Source organism: Scyliorhinus torazame, chromosome 10, assembly GCF_047496885.1.
Source record: "Scyliorhinus torazame isolate Kashiwa2021f chromosome 10, sScyTor2.1, whole genome shotgun sequence".
Taxonomy (NCBI): domain Eukaryota; kingdom Metazoa; phylum Chordata; class Chondrichthyes; order Carcharhiniformes; family Scyliorhinidae; genus Scyliorhinus; species Scyliorhinus torazame.
Window position 1 is genome coordinate 50,454,753 of NC_092716.1, and position 12,604 is coordinate 50,467,356.

The 12,604-nt window shown below is 53.2% G+C and overlaps 1 protein-coding gene across 2 annotated transcripts in view; it reads left to right on the forward strand.

Moving 5' to 3' along the window:
• Positions 1–12,604, forward strand: part of zcchc14 (zinc finger, CCHC domain containing 14) — a 240,193-nt gene that overhangs the window by 125,218 nt on the left and 102,371 nt on the right. For both annotated transcript variants that reach the window (XM_072518087.1, XM_072518088.1), the window contains exon 7: positions 6,474–6,534. In XM_072518087.1, the coding sequence (XP_072374188.1) occupies positions 6,474–6,534 (61 nt within the window). The remainder of the gene's footprint in view (positions 1–6,473; positions 6,535–12,604) is intronic.

The following is a 12,604-nucleotide window of genomic DNA, read 5'->3' on the forward strand; positions in this document are numbered from 1 at the left end:
TGAAGTGGCATTGGAGATTACCAGCAATAAATTGTGCAATATATATTTTAGGGCTAGGCTTGGGATTCTGGATGGTTGGGTTATGAAACCGAGGTGGCAGATTGGGATCAAGACAATCTCTCGGGTTAGTTGCCTGAGTGTAGCCGTTGATGGCGATTGCCGCAGAGCACCAGTTTTGGAGAAGGGATCTCACACAGGTATTTGATCTGCTATTTGCATATGCAAAGTGCCAAACACTTCAGGTGTAAAGAACACATTTTTTTGATTTCCTAATATGGTAGCCATTGCAATTCAAGCTGAAATTTGTGTCCATGTGGCCAAATTGATAGACCAATGTCTGTACAGTTTTTTTCCTCAAAGTTAGAAAATGTGCCTAGAAAAATTGCTTGCAGAAGTAACCAAATGTGGGAAGATACTGTGTCTTCCAGTTGACAGAACCTTACTATTGTGGTAAACCACTGTTGCACCTATATTAGGTGATGTAAGGTAGGACCTGTACTACAGGTTCGCCGGTAGCCCCTGCCTGCTGGCTCCGCCCAGTAAGAGTATAAATATGCGTGTCCTCTATTCAGCAGCCATTTCGCCAGCTGCTGTGGGAGGCCACACATCTTACTGCAATAAAGCCACCGTTGTATCCAAACTGAGTCGTGCATCAATTTATTGCAGTAAGATTTTCTAGAAGATGGACCTCCGAATCAAACCACATCGCCTGCAGCTGGATCCGCAATCGAACAACGTCAGAAAGGACTTTAATCACTGGCTTGCCTGCTTCGAGGTCTCTTATCAACTCAGCGGCCACCCCTCTGACGGAGGCTCAGAAGATACAGATGCTGAACTCAAGGTTGAGCTCCAGCGTGTTTCCGCTGATCCAGGACACCCCGAACTACACGCACGCCATGGCGCTCCTCAAAGAAAACTTTGCACAGAAAACGAACACACTCTTCGCCAGGCATGTACTCGGCACTCGCTCTCAACTCCCTGGTGAGGCCATAGAAGACTTCTGGCGGGCCCTAATCCCACTCGTCCGGGACTGTGATTGTCAGGCCGTTACGGCCACTGAACATTCTAACCTTCTCATGCGTGATGCTTTTGTAACGGGGATTGGGTCGGACCTCATTCGCCAAAGACTGCTTGAAGGGGCCACGCTCGACCTAGCGGGGACTAAGAAGCTAGCACTCTCCATAATGGTCGCCTCACGTAATGCTCAGGCCTACCCCTCCGGCCACGCGGCCCACCCTTCCTATCCCTCGTGGATCCCACAAACGGTCGCCCCAGCCGGGGCTTTACCCAGCCAATACACTTGCGCCACACGCCAGTCCGCGCACCTCGGGGTTCCTGATGTTACTTCTGCGGCCAGCAGAAGCACCCTCACCAACGCTGCCCGGCCCGCGCTGCCATTTTCAAGGCTTGCAGCAAAAAGGGCCACTTCGCCTGCACTGTGCCAGGCCCGCGCAGTCGCCGCTATCGCACCCTCCCCCCTGACCCACACACAATGGGTGCCGCCATCTTCGTCCCGGACCACGCGCGGCCAGTGGGCGCCGCCATCTTCACCTCCCTGGACCACGTGCAGCCAGTGGGCACCTCCATCTTCACCTCCCAGAGCCATGCGCGGCCAGTTGGCGCCGCCATCTTCATCTCCCGGGGCCGCGAGCGGCCAGTGGGCGCCGCCATCTTCCCCCCCCCCTCAGTCCACGTGCGCCCATGGGCGCCAACATCTTGTCCAGCCTCCGCAACGTGCGACCCATGGGCGCCGCCATTTTGGCCCCCGCAGGATCTTCAGGCGCCGCCATCTTGTCTTCCCCACGGGACATGGACGCCGACAACATTCCACGACCTGGGCCCCCCACGCTCTCCATCTTCAGACACCAGTGACGACCAACCGCAGCTCGCCTCAATGACGCTCGACCAGTCTCGTCCACACAACCTGGCCACCGCTTCGACTACGGTGAAAATCAACGGCCACGTGACCTCTTGCCTGCTGGACTCCGGGAGCACCGAAAGCTTCATCCACCCGGATACGGTAAGGCGCTGCTCCCTTGCGGTCCACCCCACCAATCAAAGAATCTCCCTGGCCTCCGGATCCCATTCTCCTAACAATCCGGGGGTTCTGCGCGGTCACTCTCACGGTCCAGGGCATAGAATTCAGCGGCATCCGCCTCTACGTCCTTCCTATCTCTATGCTGCACTACTACTAGGCCTGGACTTCCAGTGCAATCTCACCCTCAAATTCGGCAGGCCCCTACCACCCCTCACTGTGTGCGGCCTCGCGACCCTAAAGGTCGACCCACCCTCCCTCTTCGCCAATCTAACTTCGGATTGCAAACCCGTTGCCACCAGGAGCAGACGGTACAGCACCCAGGACAAGACCTTCATCAGGTCCGAGGTCCAACGGCTGCTTCGGGGGGGGGCGCCAGCAACAGTCCCTGGAGAGCTCAAGTGGTAGTCGTTAAAACTGGGGAGAAGCACAGAATGGTCGTGGACTACAGCCAGACCATCAATCGGTACACGCAGCTCGACGCGTACCCTCTCCCACGCATATCTGATATGGTCAATCAGATTGCACAGTACCGGGTCTTCTCAACGGTAGACCTCAAATCCGCCTACCACCAGCTCCCCATTCGTAAATCTGACTGTCCATACACTGCTTTCGAGGCGGACGGTTGGCTCTATCACTTCCTCAGGGTTCCATTCGGTGTCACTAATGGGGTCTCGGTCTTCCAAAGGGAGATGGACCGAATGGTCGACCGGTACGGTTTGCGGGCCACCTTTCTGCACCTAGACAACGTCACCATCTGCGGCCATGACCAGCAGGACCATGATGCTAACCTTGCTAAATTCCTCCGCACCGCCACTCTCCTCAACCTCACCTACAACAAGGAGAAGTGCGTGTTCAGCACAACCCGCTTAGCCATCTTCGGCTATGTGGTCCAGAACAGAGTTCTGGGGCCCGATCCCGACTGCATGCCCCCCTCATGGAGCTTCCACTGCCCCAAGGCCCTCAAACGCTGCCTGGGGTTCTTCTCCTAATACGTCCAGTGGGCCCCAAACTACGCGGACAAGGCCCGCCCACTCATTCAGTCCACCCACTTTCCCCTTTCGGCCGAGGCACACCGGCCTTCGCCCGTATCAGAGCTGATATAGCCAAGGCCGGGATGCACGCAGTAGACGAGACACTGCCCTTTCAAGTAGAAAGTGACGAATCAGACGTCGCTCTGGCCGCCACCCTCAATCAGGCAGGCAGACCCGTGGCATTTTTTTCCCGCACCCTTCATGCCTCAGAAATTCGGCACTCGTCCGTCGAAAAAGAGGCCCAAGCTTTTGTTGAAGCTGTGCGGCATTGGAGGCATTACCTGTCCGGCAGGAGATTCACTCTCCTCACTGACCAACGGTCGGTAGCCTTCATGTTCAACAACACGCAGCGGGGCAAGATCAAAAATGACAATCTTGCGGTGGAGAATCAAGCTCTCCACCTATAATTACGGGATTCTGTATTGCCCCGGCAAACTCAACGAGCCCCCAGACGCCCTATCCCGGGGTACATGTGCTAGCGCACAAGTAGACCGACTCCGGGCCCTACATGACGGCCTTTGTTACCCGGGGGGTCACACGGTTGTACCATCTTGTCAAGGCTTGCAATCTACCCTACGGACAGTCACCAGGGACTGCCAGGTCTGTGCGGAGTGCAAGCCGCACTTCTACCGGCTGGACCGTGCGCGCCTGGTGAAAGCCTCCCGCCCCTTTGAACTCCTCAGCGTGGATTTCAAAGGGCCCCTCCCCTCCACCGACCGTAACACGTATATTCTCAGTGTAGTCGATGAGTACTCCAGGTTCCCCTTCGCCATCCCCTGCCCCAATATGACGTCTGCCACCGTCATCAAGGCACTCAACATAATCTTCGCTCTATTCAGCTTCCCCGCCTACATCCACAGTGACAGGGGATCCTCATTCATGAGTAATGAGCTGCGTCAGTTCCTGCTCAGCAGGGGTATCGCCTCCAGCAGGACGACCAGCTATAACACCCGGGGAAACGGGCAGTTCGAGAGGGAGAACGGGACGGTTTGGAGGGCCGTCCAACTGGCCCTATGGTCCAGGAACCTCCCAGCCTCTCGCTGGCAGGAGGTCCTCCCTGATGCACTCCACTCCATTTGGTCACTACTGTGCACCGCTACGAATAACACACCCCATGAATGCCTTTTTGCCTTCCCCAGGAAGTCCACATCCGGGGTGTCGCTCCTGACTTGGCTCGCAGCTCCAGGACCAGTCCTGCTCCGTAGGCACGTCCGACTCCACAAGGCGGACCCGTTGGTGGATAGGGTGCACTTGCTCAACGCCAGTATGCCTATGTGGCGTACCCCACGGCCGGCAAGATACTGTCTCCCTCAGGGACCTGGCACCAGCAGGTTCCACTCATACACACTTCTCCGGCCCGGCGCCACGCTCCCCTCCCCCGGCGCTCCCACCATTAACCCCACCAGGACCAGCCCTCCTTCCCCTGCCCACGCAAGAGGATGAAGAGGATTTCGGCACGCTCCCCGGGTCACCCGACATCAGGCCAGCACTGACGTCGGCAGCATCGACATTGCCACCACTGCTACGTCGCTCCCAGCGGAACGTCAAGGCAGCAGACCGGTTGAATCTCTAACTGGCACCGGACTTTCAAAAGACACTTTTTTTGTCTCCTAATAAAACACTGCACATAAATTAACTAGTTTATATAGTTCTGCAGCACCTTCGCCGGACTCATTTTTAACAAGGGGTGAATGTGGTAAACCACTGTTGTACCTATATTAGGTGATGTAAGGTAGGACCTGTACTACAGGTTTGCCGGTAGCCACTGTCTGCTGGCTCCGCCCAGTAGGAGTATAAATATGTGTGTCCTCTATTCAGCAGCCATTTCGCCAGCTGCTGTGGGAGGCCACACATCTTACTGCAATAAAGCCACAGTTGTATCCAAACTGAGTCTTTGTATAATTGATCGTGCATCAACTATCTCACCATGTAACTTCCCCAAAATCAAATATTTGAATGAAAGAATAACTGTGAGGCGCTGTGGCCACTGTACCAGGCAGGAAGATCTCTGATAGCCTGGCGCTACTCAGGGCTACGATTGTCTATGCACAGGACAGGAGTGTGGACACCTGCCTCAACAGCTTGGACCAGGAGAAGGTCTTTGACAGAATATCACTCACTTACATGATGATGTGCTCACCAAGGTCGGGTTTGGGGAGGGAATCTGTAATTGGATCTAGCTGCTCCATGTAAACATCAGTTTCGCAGTTTCAATTAATGGGTGGGAATCAGAAAGCTTTTCAATTAAATCTGGAGTGGCCGCAGCACAGTGGCACCGTGGTTAGCACTGCTGCCTCATGGCTCTGAGGTCCCAGGTTCGATTCCAGCTCTGGGTCACTGTCTGTGTGGAGATTCAATATTCTCCCCGTGTTTGCATGGGTTTCGCCCCCACAACCCAAAGATGTGCAAGGTAGGTGGATTGGCCATGCTAAATTGCCCCTTAATTGGAAAAAATTAATTGAGTACTCTAAAATTATTTTTTTTAAAATCTGGAGTGAGTCGGGCTGCCTTTTCTCTCCTGTCCTGTTTGTGTGTCGCATAAGCGCCTTTATGGAGTCCATCTGGAAGGATTCAGTCATAGCAGGTGATGATCCCAGACAGTGGAGGCACTGATGTCAAAGCCTCCCTGTACATGTCTGATGTCACTGTCCTGCTGGGATCCGCTGTTGGTATGCAGACTGATGAACATCTGCGACCAGTGCGAACTGGCCTCGTGAGCCAAAATAAATCACAGCAATAGTGAGGTCATGTTCTTTGGTAATTGGGCTTACTGATCCTTTGTCCTCAATGCCGTCAGGTTAGACTGCTGAAGGTGCTGGGGAAATGGTTAGAGGGATCAGAGCATGCGCTCGAAACTGGAACATGCGAGAGTGGCTATGGTCAAACAAAAACTGGGCATGTGGGAGTAATGTTCCCTCTCGATTGCGAGTAAGAACCTGGTGTGAAGCACTCTTGGTGTTGCTGTACGTGGGGCCAGTCTGGCCCATTCCTCACTCCTGCACCCAAGCTATCTTCCACTTAATCAAAAAATGGACCATGTTCACACGAACACTATGTACAAACCTCTAGATAAAGGGGGAGAGTCGTTACTGTGCAGAAGGAGGCTACTCAGCCCATCAAATCTGCACTGGCTATCTGAAAGAGCATTCTGCCAAATCCTACTTTCAAAATCTCTTTCAAAATTAGAACCTTGAGTTGCTGCTGACCTGGCTTACATATGAAATGTTTTTTTTTATCGTGTCTTTTAAAAATTCAAAATATCCATTACAGGAAATGTCAATTGTAAAGATTTATTTGTGATTATTATGATTATGAAGCTTTGAATTCAATCTGTAGCGTTTGAAGGTGCATGAACTATGCAGAAAATTATTTGTAATTCTGTGCTCTTTATTTTTCCCATTCAGATGCCAACTCCGTACCAGTGGTGTTACATAAAGCTACCATAAGCACTGGTGCAGCTGTCAGGTAAGCATAGTTTTGTGCATAATAACAGCTGTACCCACAATTTGTGGATTGTTGACAGAGTACAATACTGTAATAATTAAATCTGTTATGAATTTATTAAGGTTGCCATGTCTATAATGATAAAGCTCATTAAAACTTTTTTTGCCATTGAGTGGATCAAATTGCCTTCTAAGTCTTGAAAAATAATCATTTCTTTTGAAATTCAGTGCTGTTACATTGACGATAAATTAAGGTTGGATTTTATGAGGTGATGCATAGTGCTTGCCCCCATCCCATTACAAAAAATGACTGTTTAAAAAGAAAAGTTGCCCCGCAGTCATAACCCGTTGCTGGTGGTCTAAGCTCATGGAGAGTGGTTCCAGGAGGAAGTCCCACCATCGAGAGCTGCCGGATCAACCGGCAACTCTTATCAGTCCCAGCAGCGCCAGAACTCAGTAGTGGGCACAGTTGGGACTGCATGAAGTTCCATGATAAAGACGGCAATCAATCCCAGAGGATCCGGGACTCTGGTCAGTCCGAGATTTTTAGGTGGGGAGGGATCAGGCACCCGAGAGAGAGGAGTGAGGGAGCATGTTTTGGAAGTCAGGGATCACCTCAGATGGTGAAAAATCAGAATCTCCACTTCTGCTGCATTATGGTGTGGGCAGCGTAATCGTCATGTCAATTGGCTTGCTAAAAAAGCTCAAATAACTAATAATTTTTTTAAAGTGTTGGGTGGACTGCCGATTTCAGGTGCACTTGCCCATGAAATGCAAATGAAATGAAAATCGCCTATTTGTCACAAGTAGGCATCAAATGAAGTTACTGTGAAAAGCCCCTAGTCGCCACATTCCAGCGCCTGTTCGGGGAGGCTGGTACGGGTATCCACTGTATTATGGGAAGCTGGTGTCTCGACATCACGTTTACGACCTGACACCACCACACTAGATTTTGTGCATGAGTGGAAGGACCGCAGTCCTGATTTGCAAATGTAAAATCCCAGCCTTAAACTTGAAATTTAACTCTGAACTGAAGATCAAAATTCTAATTACATCGATTACAAATGTGTTTGTAACGTATAATCCAAATGGAGTTTGAAAGTTAATTGAGCAGAGGAATTATACACCTATATCTGATATCTTTGGACATAAATCTTTTCTGTCATTACTATTTTCAGAAATGTAACCATTAAATTAGAGTTTGCTTATTTTTGAGCAATAATTCTTGTGTTGCAATCAGTTTGATTCTTTTTGCCCTGCAGTAAAGTTAAATTATGCTAAATATCATTTGGATCCTTAGTTAATGTGCAGAAATATAGAAAACAATTGATACAAAAAACTTGAATAAACACTAAAAGTGCAACTTTCTGTTTGTATGTTACGACACCATTTCATTCTCATTGTTTATAGTCGTGATTTTATTTTAGGTTTCCAATGATGTCCAAATAATCATGTGTCTAGTTTCCCCCAAAATACTGAACCTGGTTAAGGACTTTTCTTTTTTTTAAAAATATGTTTATTCAAAGTTTTATAATAATGTTTACAAAACACTCCAAAAAGGAAAGAAAATATACAAAGGAAATAAATAAAATGGGCAATACGCCAATAAACAAAGCAATTTAATCCTTTAACCCTTAAACGATTTAACAAAATGGGGCAAACGCCCTTTACGTAAACCAAAACAAGACCCCCCGGGTTGCTGCTGCTACTGACCTCCATCTAAAGTTCCGTGAGAAAGTCAAGGAACGGTTGCCACCGCCTGGAGAACCCCTGCACAGACCCTCGCAAGGCAAACTTTATCTTCTCCAACCTGAGAAACCCCGCCATGTCATTGACCCAAGCCTCCATGCTTGGGGGCTTCACGTCCCTCCACATTAGTAAGATCCTTCTCCGGCTACCAAAGAGGCAAAGGCCAGAACTCCGGCCTCTTTCGGCTCCGGCACTCCCGGCTCGTCTGACACCCCAAATATTGCTATCCCCCAGCTTGGTTTTACCCGAGTATCCAAGACCTTGGACATAGCCTTTGCGAAGCCCCTCCAAAACCCGCAAGCGCCGGACACGCACAGAACATATGGGAGTGGTTTGCTGGGCTGCCCGAACACCTCACACACCTGTCCTCTACCCCAAAAAACTTACATATCCTCGCCCCTGTCATATGCGCCCTGTGCACCACTTTAAACTGGATCAGGCTGAACCTGGCGCAAGACGAGGAGGAATTAAACTACCCAGGGCGTCAGCCCACAGGCCCTCATCCAGCTCCTCACCCAGCTCCTCCTCCCACTTGCCCTTCAGCTCCTCCACCGAGGCATCCTCCGCCTCCTGCAGCTCCTGGTATATCGCCGAGACCTTACCCTCTCCGACCCACACGCCCGAAATCACCCTGTCCTGTATCCTCCGGGCAGGCAGCAGCGGGAATTCCCCTACCTGCCTCCTCCCAAACACCCTAACCTGCATATACCTGAAGGCATTTCCCAGGGGTAACCCAAATTTCTCCTCCAGCGCCCTCAGACTGGCAAACGTCCCATCAATGAATAAGTCCCCCATCCTTTTAATTCCCGCCCTATGCCAACTTAGGAATCCGCCATCCATCCTGCCCGGTGCAAACCTATGGTTGTTCCGTATCGGGGACCAGATTGAGGGCCCCACCTCCCCCCTGTGCCGTCTCCACTGCCCTCAGATCCTCAATGTCCCCGCCGCCACCGGGCTCCTGGCGTACCGCGACAGTGGTAGTGGCAACGGTGCCGTCACCAGTGCACGCCGTCGCATTGTGGTAATACCAGGTATTGCGGTACCAGAGAGAGGAATAACCATTGGCTAGACCGCGGGGTCTACCATTGGGCAATGTACATAGCCCCGCCCTGAGAGGCGGGGTATAAGAACCGATGCCGTCCCAGCAGCCTCCACTTCTGTAACATCGCTGCTGGGTACAGTTCTATCTGATTAAAGCTGAATCGATATGACTCCACGTGGACTCAAGCGTATTGATTGTGTATCAATTTAATCAGATAAGTACTTTTGAAGGATGGATCTCCGCATCAAGCCGGCGTGCCTTCAGTTCAGCCCGCACGCAGAAAACTCTACCGAGAATTTTAAGCATTGGCTGGCATGCTTCCAGAGCTACCTCGAGACGGCTGCCGACACCCCCACGGAAAGGCAGAAAATGCACCTCCTACGCTCGCGGGTCAGCCCGGCGATCTACCCCCTGATCGAAGGGGCGGCGAACTATGATAAAGCCATGGAACTGCTGGAAGGACACTACATTCGTCCACTTAATCAGGTCTACGCCCTTCACCTGCTGGCAACGAGACGGCAGAGCCCAGATGAGACGCTAGAAGATTTCTACAGGGCACTGATCGTGCTGGGCCAAAACAGCGGCTGCCCAACGGTGACGGCGACCGAGCACTCCGAACTTTTAATTCGAGACGCTTTCGTGGCAGGTATGATCTCCCCCGATATTCGCCAAAGGCTGCTCGAAATGGAGACGCTGGGCCTCACCGAGGCCCGGGCCCTGGCAGGGTCCATGAACGTGGCGTACAAAAACACCCTTGCATACGCCCCCGCGCGCACCGCGCCCCCCTGGGCTGCATGGCACCCTGCCGCGGCAGCTTCCCAGACTTACCCGCTTAACCCCCAGACTTACCCGCTAACTCCGCAGGCCTGCGCGGCAAGGCGCCCCGCTATCGCCGTCGGCCAACGCTGCTGCTTCTGCGGCCAGGAGAATCACCCGCGCGCGCTGCCCGGCCCGCACCGTCACCTGCAAAGGGTGCGGCAAGAAAGGCCACTATGCCGCGGTCTGCCTCGCCCGCGTGGTGAATGCGGTGTCCAATGACTACTCTCAGCCATTCCTCCAGCCGCCCGCTGCGCAACCACAGCCGTTCTTCCACGTCCCGACCGTCCCAGGCCCACCGCCGCACTCCCTTTTCCCAGCCCCGCCGGCCCAACGCGTACCGCATCCTTTGCCCCGCCAAGAACCGATGCCGTCCCAGCAGCCGCCACTTCTGTAACATCGCTGCTGGGTACAGTTCTATCTGATTAAAGCTGAATCGATATGACTCCACGTGGACTCAAGCGTATTGATTGTGTATCACGCATATAATGAGACCCGATGCTCCTCCCCTCCCCAGACCAACCCCCTCCAGTTTCTAGACTCCCTTAGTGCCATGGCCAGCGGCTCAATTGCCAGGGCAAACAGCAGGGGGGACAGGGGGCACCCCTGTCTCGTCCCATGGTACAATCTGAAGTACTCTGGCCTCAGCCGATTTGTCGATACGCTCACCACCGGGGCCTGGTACAACAATTTGACCCACCCTATGAACCCCTCCCCGAACCCAAACCTACTCAGCACTTCCCACAGGTACTCCCACTCCACCCGATCAAAGGCCTTCTCCGCGTCCGTTGCCGCCACCACCTCCGCCTCCCCCCCCCCCCCCCCCCCCCCTCCGAGGGCATCATGATCACATTCAGGAGCCTCCGCACATTTGCATTCAATTGCCTGCCCTTCACAAACCCCGTCTGGTCCTCGTGTATCACTCCCGGGACATAATCCTCAATCCTAGTGGCCAGGACCTTCGCCAGCAACTTAGCATCCACATTTAGGAGCGGAATCGGCCTATACGAGCCACACTGCAGCGGGTCCTTGTCCCGCTTGAGGATAAGCGAGATCAGTGCCCGAGACATCGTCGGGGGAAGAATCCCTTCTTCCTTCGCCTCGTTGAAGGTTCTCACCAGCAACGGACCCAACCGTTCCACAAACTTCCTATAGAACTCGACCGGGAACCCATCCGGCCCCTGAGCCTTGCCCGCCTGCATGCTCCCCAACCCCTCAACCAGCTCCTCCATCCCGATCGGGGCCCCCAAACCTTCGACCTGACCCTCCTCCACCCTCGGGAACCTCAATTGGTCCAGGAACCCCCCCCCCGGGGGGTTCTGACTTGTACAGGTTCCCTAAAGACCTCATTTATTTTGGCTGGACTCCACACCGTGTTTCCCCCTCTGTCCCTGATTCCTCCAATTTCCCTAGCCGCGTCCTTCCTACGTAGCTGGTGCGCCAGCATCAGACTTGCCTTCTTCCCATACTCGTACGCTGCCCCCTGCACCTTCCTCCACTGGGCCTCAGCTTTCCCCATAGTCAGCAAATCAAACTCTGTTTGGAGGCTCCGGCGTTCCTTCAGCAGCCCCTCTTCAGGGGATTCCGCGTATCTCCTATCCACCCTCCGTATCTCCCCCACCAATCTCTCCCTCTCCATCCTCTCCCTGTGAGCCCTGATTGAGATTAGCTCTCCCCTGACTACCGCCTTCAGCGCCTCCCAGACCACACTCACCGGTGCCTCCCCATTATCTTTGGCCTCTATGTACCTTTGAATGCACCCTTGGACCCGCCCACATATCCCCTCATCCACCAGCAGTCCCACATCCATGCGCCACAGCGGGCGCTGGCCCCTCTCCTCCCCCAACTCCAACTCCACCCAGTGCGGGGCGTGGTCCGAAATCGCTATGGCCGAGTACTCCGTCCCCTCCACTCTTGGGATCAGCGCCCGACACACCACGAAGAAGCCTATCCGTGTATAGGCCTTGTGCACCTGGGAAAAGAAGGAGAACTCTCTCGCCGCTGGCCTGGCAAACCTCCATGGGTTCACTCCCCCCATCTGATCCATAAACCCCCTCAGAACCTTGGCCGCAGCTGGCCTCCTGCCCGACCTCGACCTAGATCGATCCAGTTCCGGGTCCAGTACCATATTGAAGTCCCCCCCACATTATCAGGTTCCCTGCCTCCAGATCTGGGATCCGGCTCAGCATGCGCTTCATGAACTCTGCATCGTCCCAATTCGGGGCATTATACATTCACCAGCACCACCCGGGCCTCCTGCAGCCTGCCACTCACCATCACATAATGGCCCCCTTTATCCGCCACAATACTCACCGCCTCAAAAGTCACCCACTTGCTCACTAGGATTGCGACCCACCCTGTTCTTCGCATCCAACCCAGAGTGAAAGACCTGCCCCACCCATCCCTTCCTCAGCCTGATCTGATCCGCCACCTTCAGGTGCGTCTCCTGCTACATAGCGACATCTGACTTCAGTCCCTTTAAGTG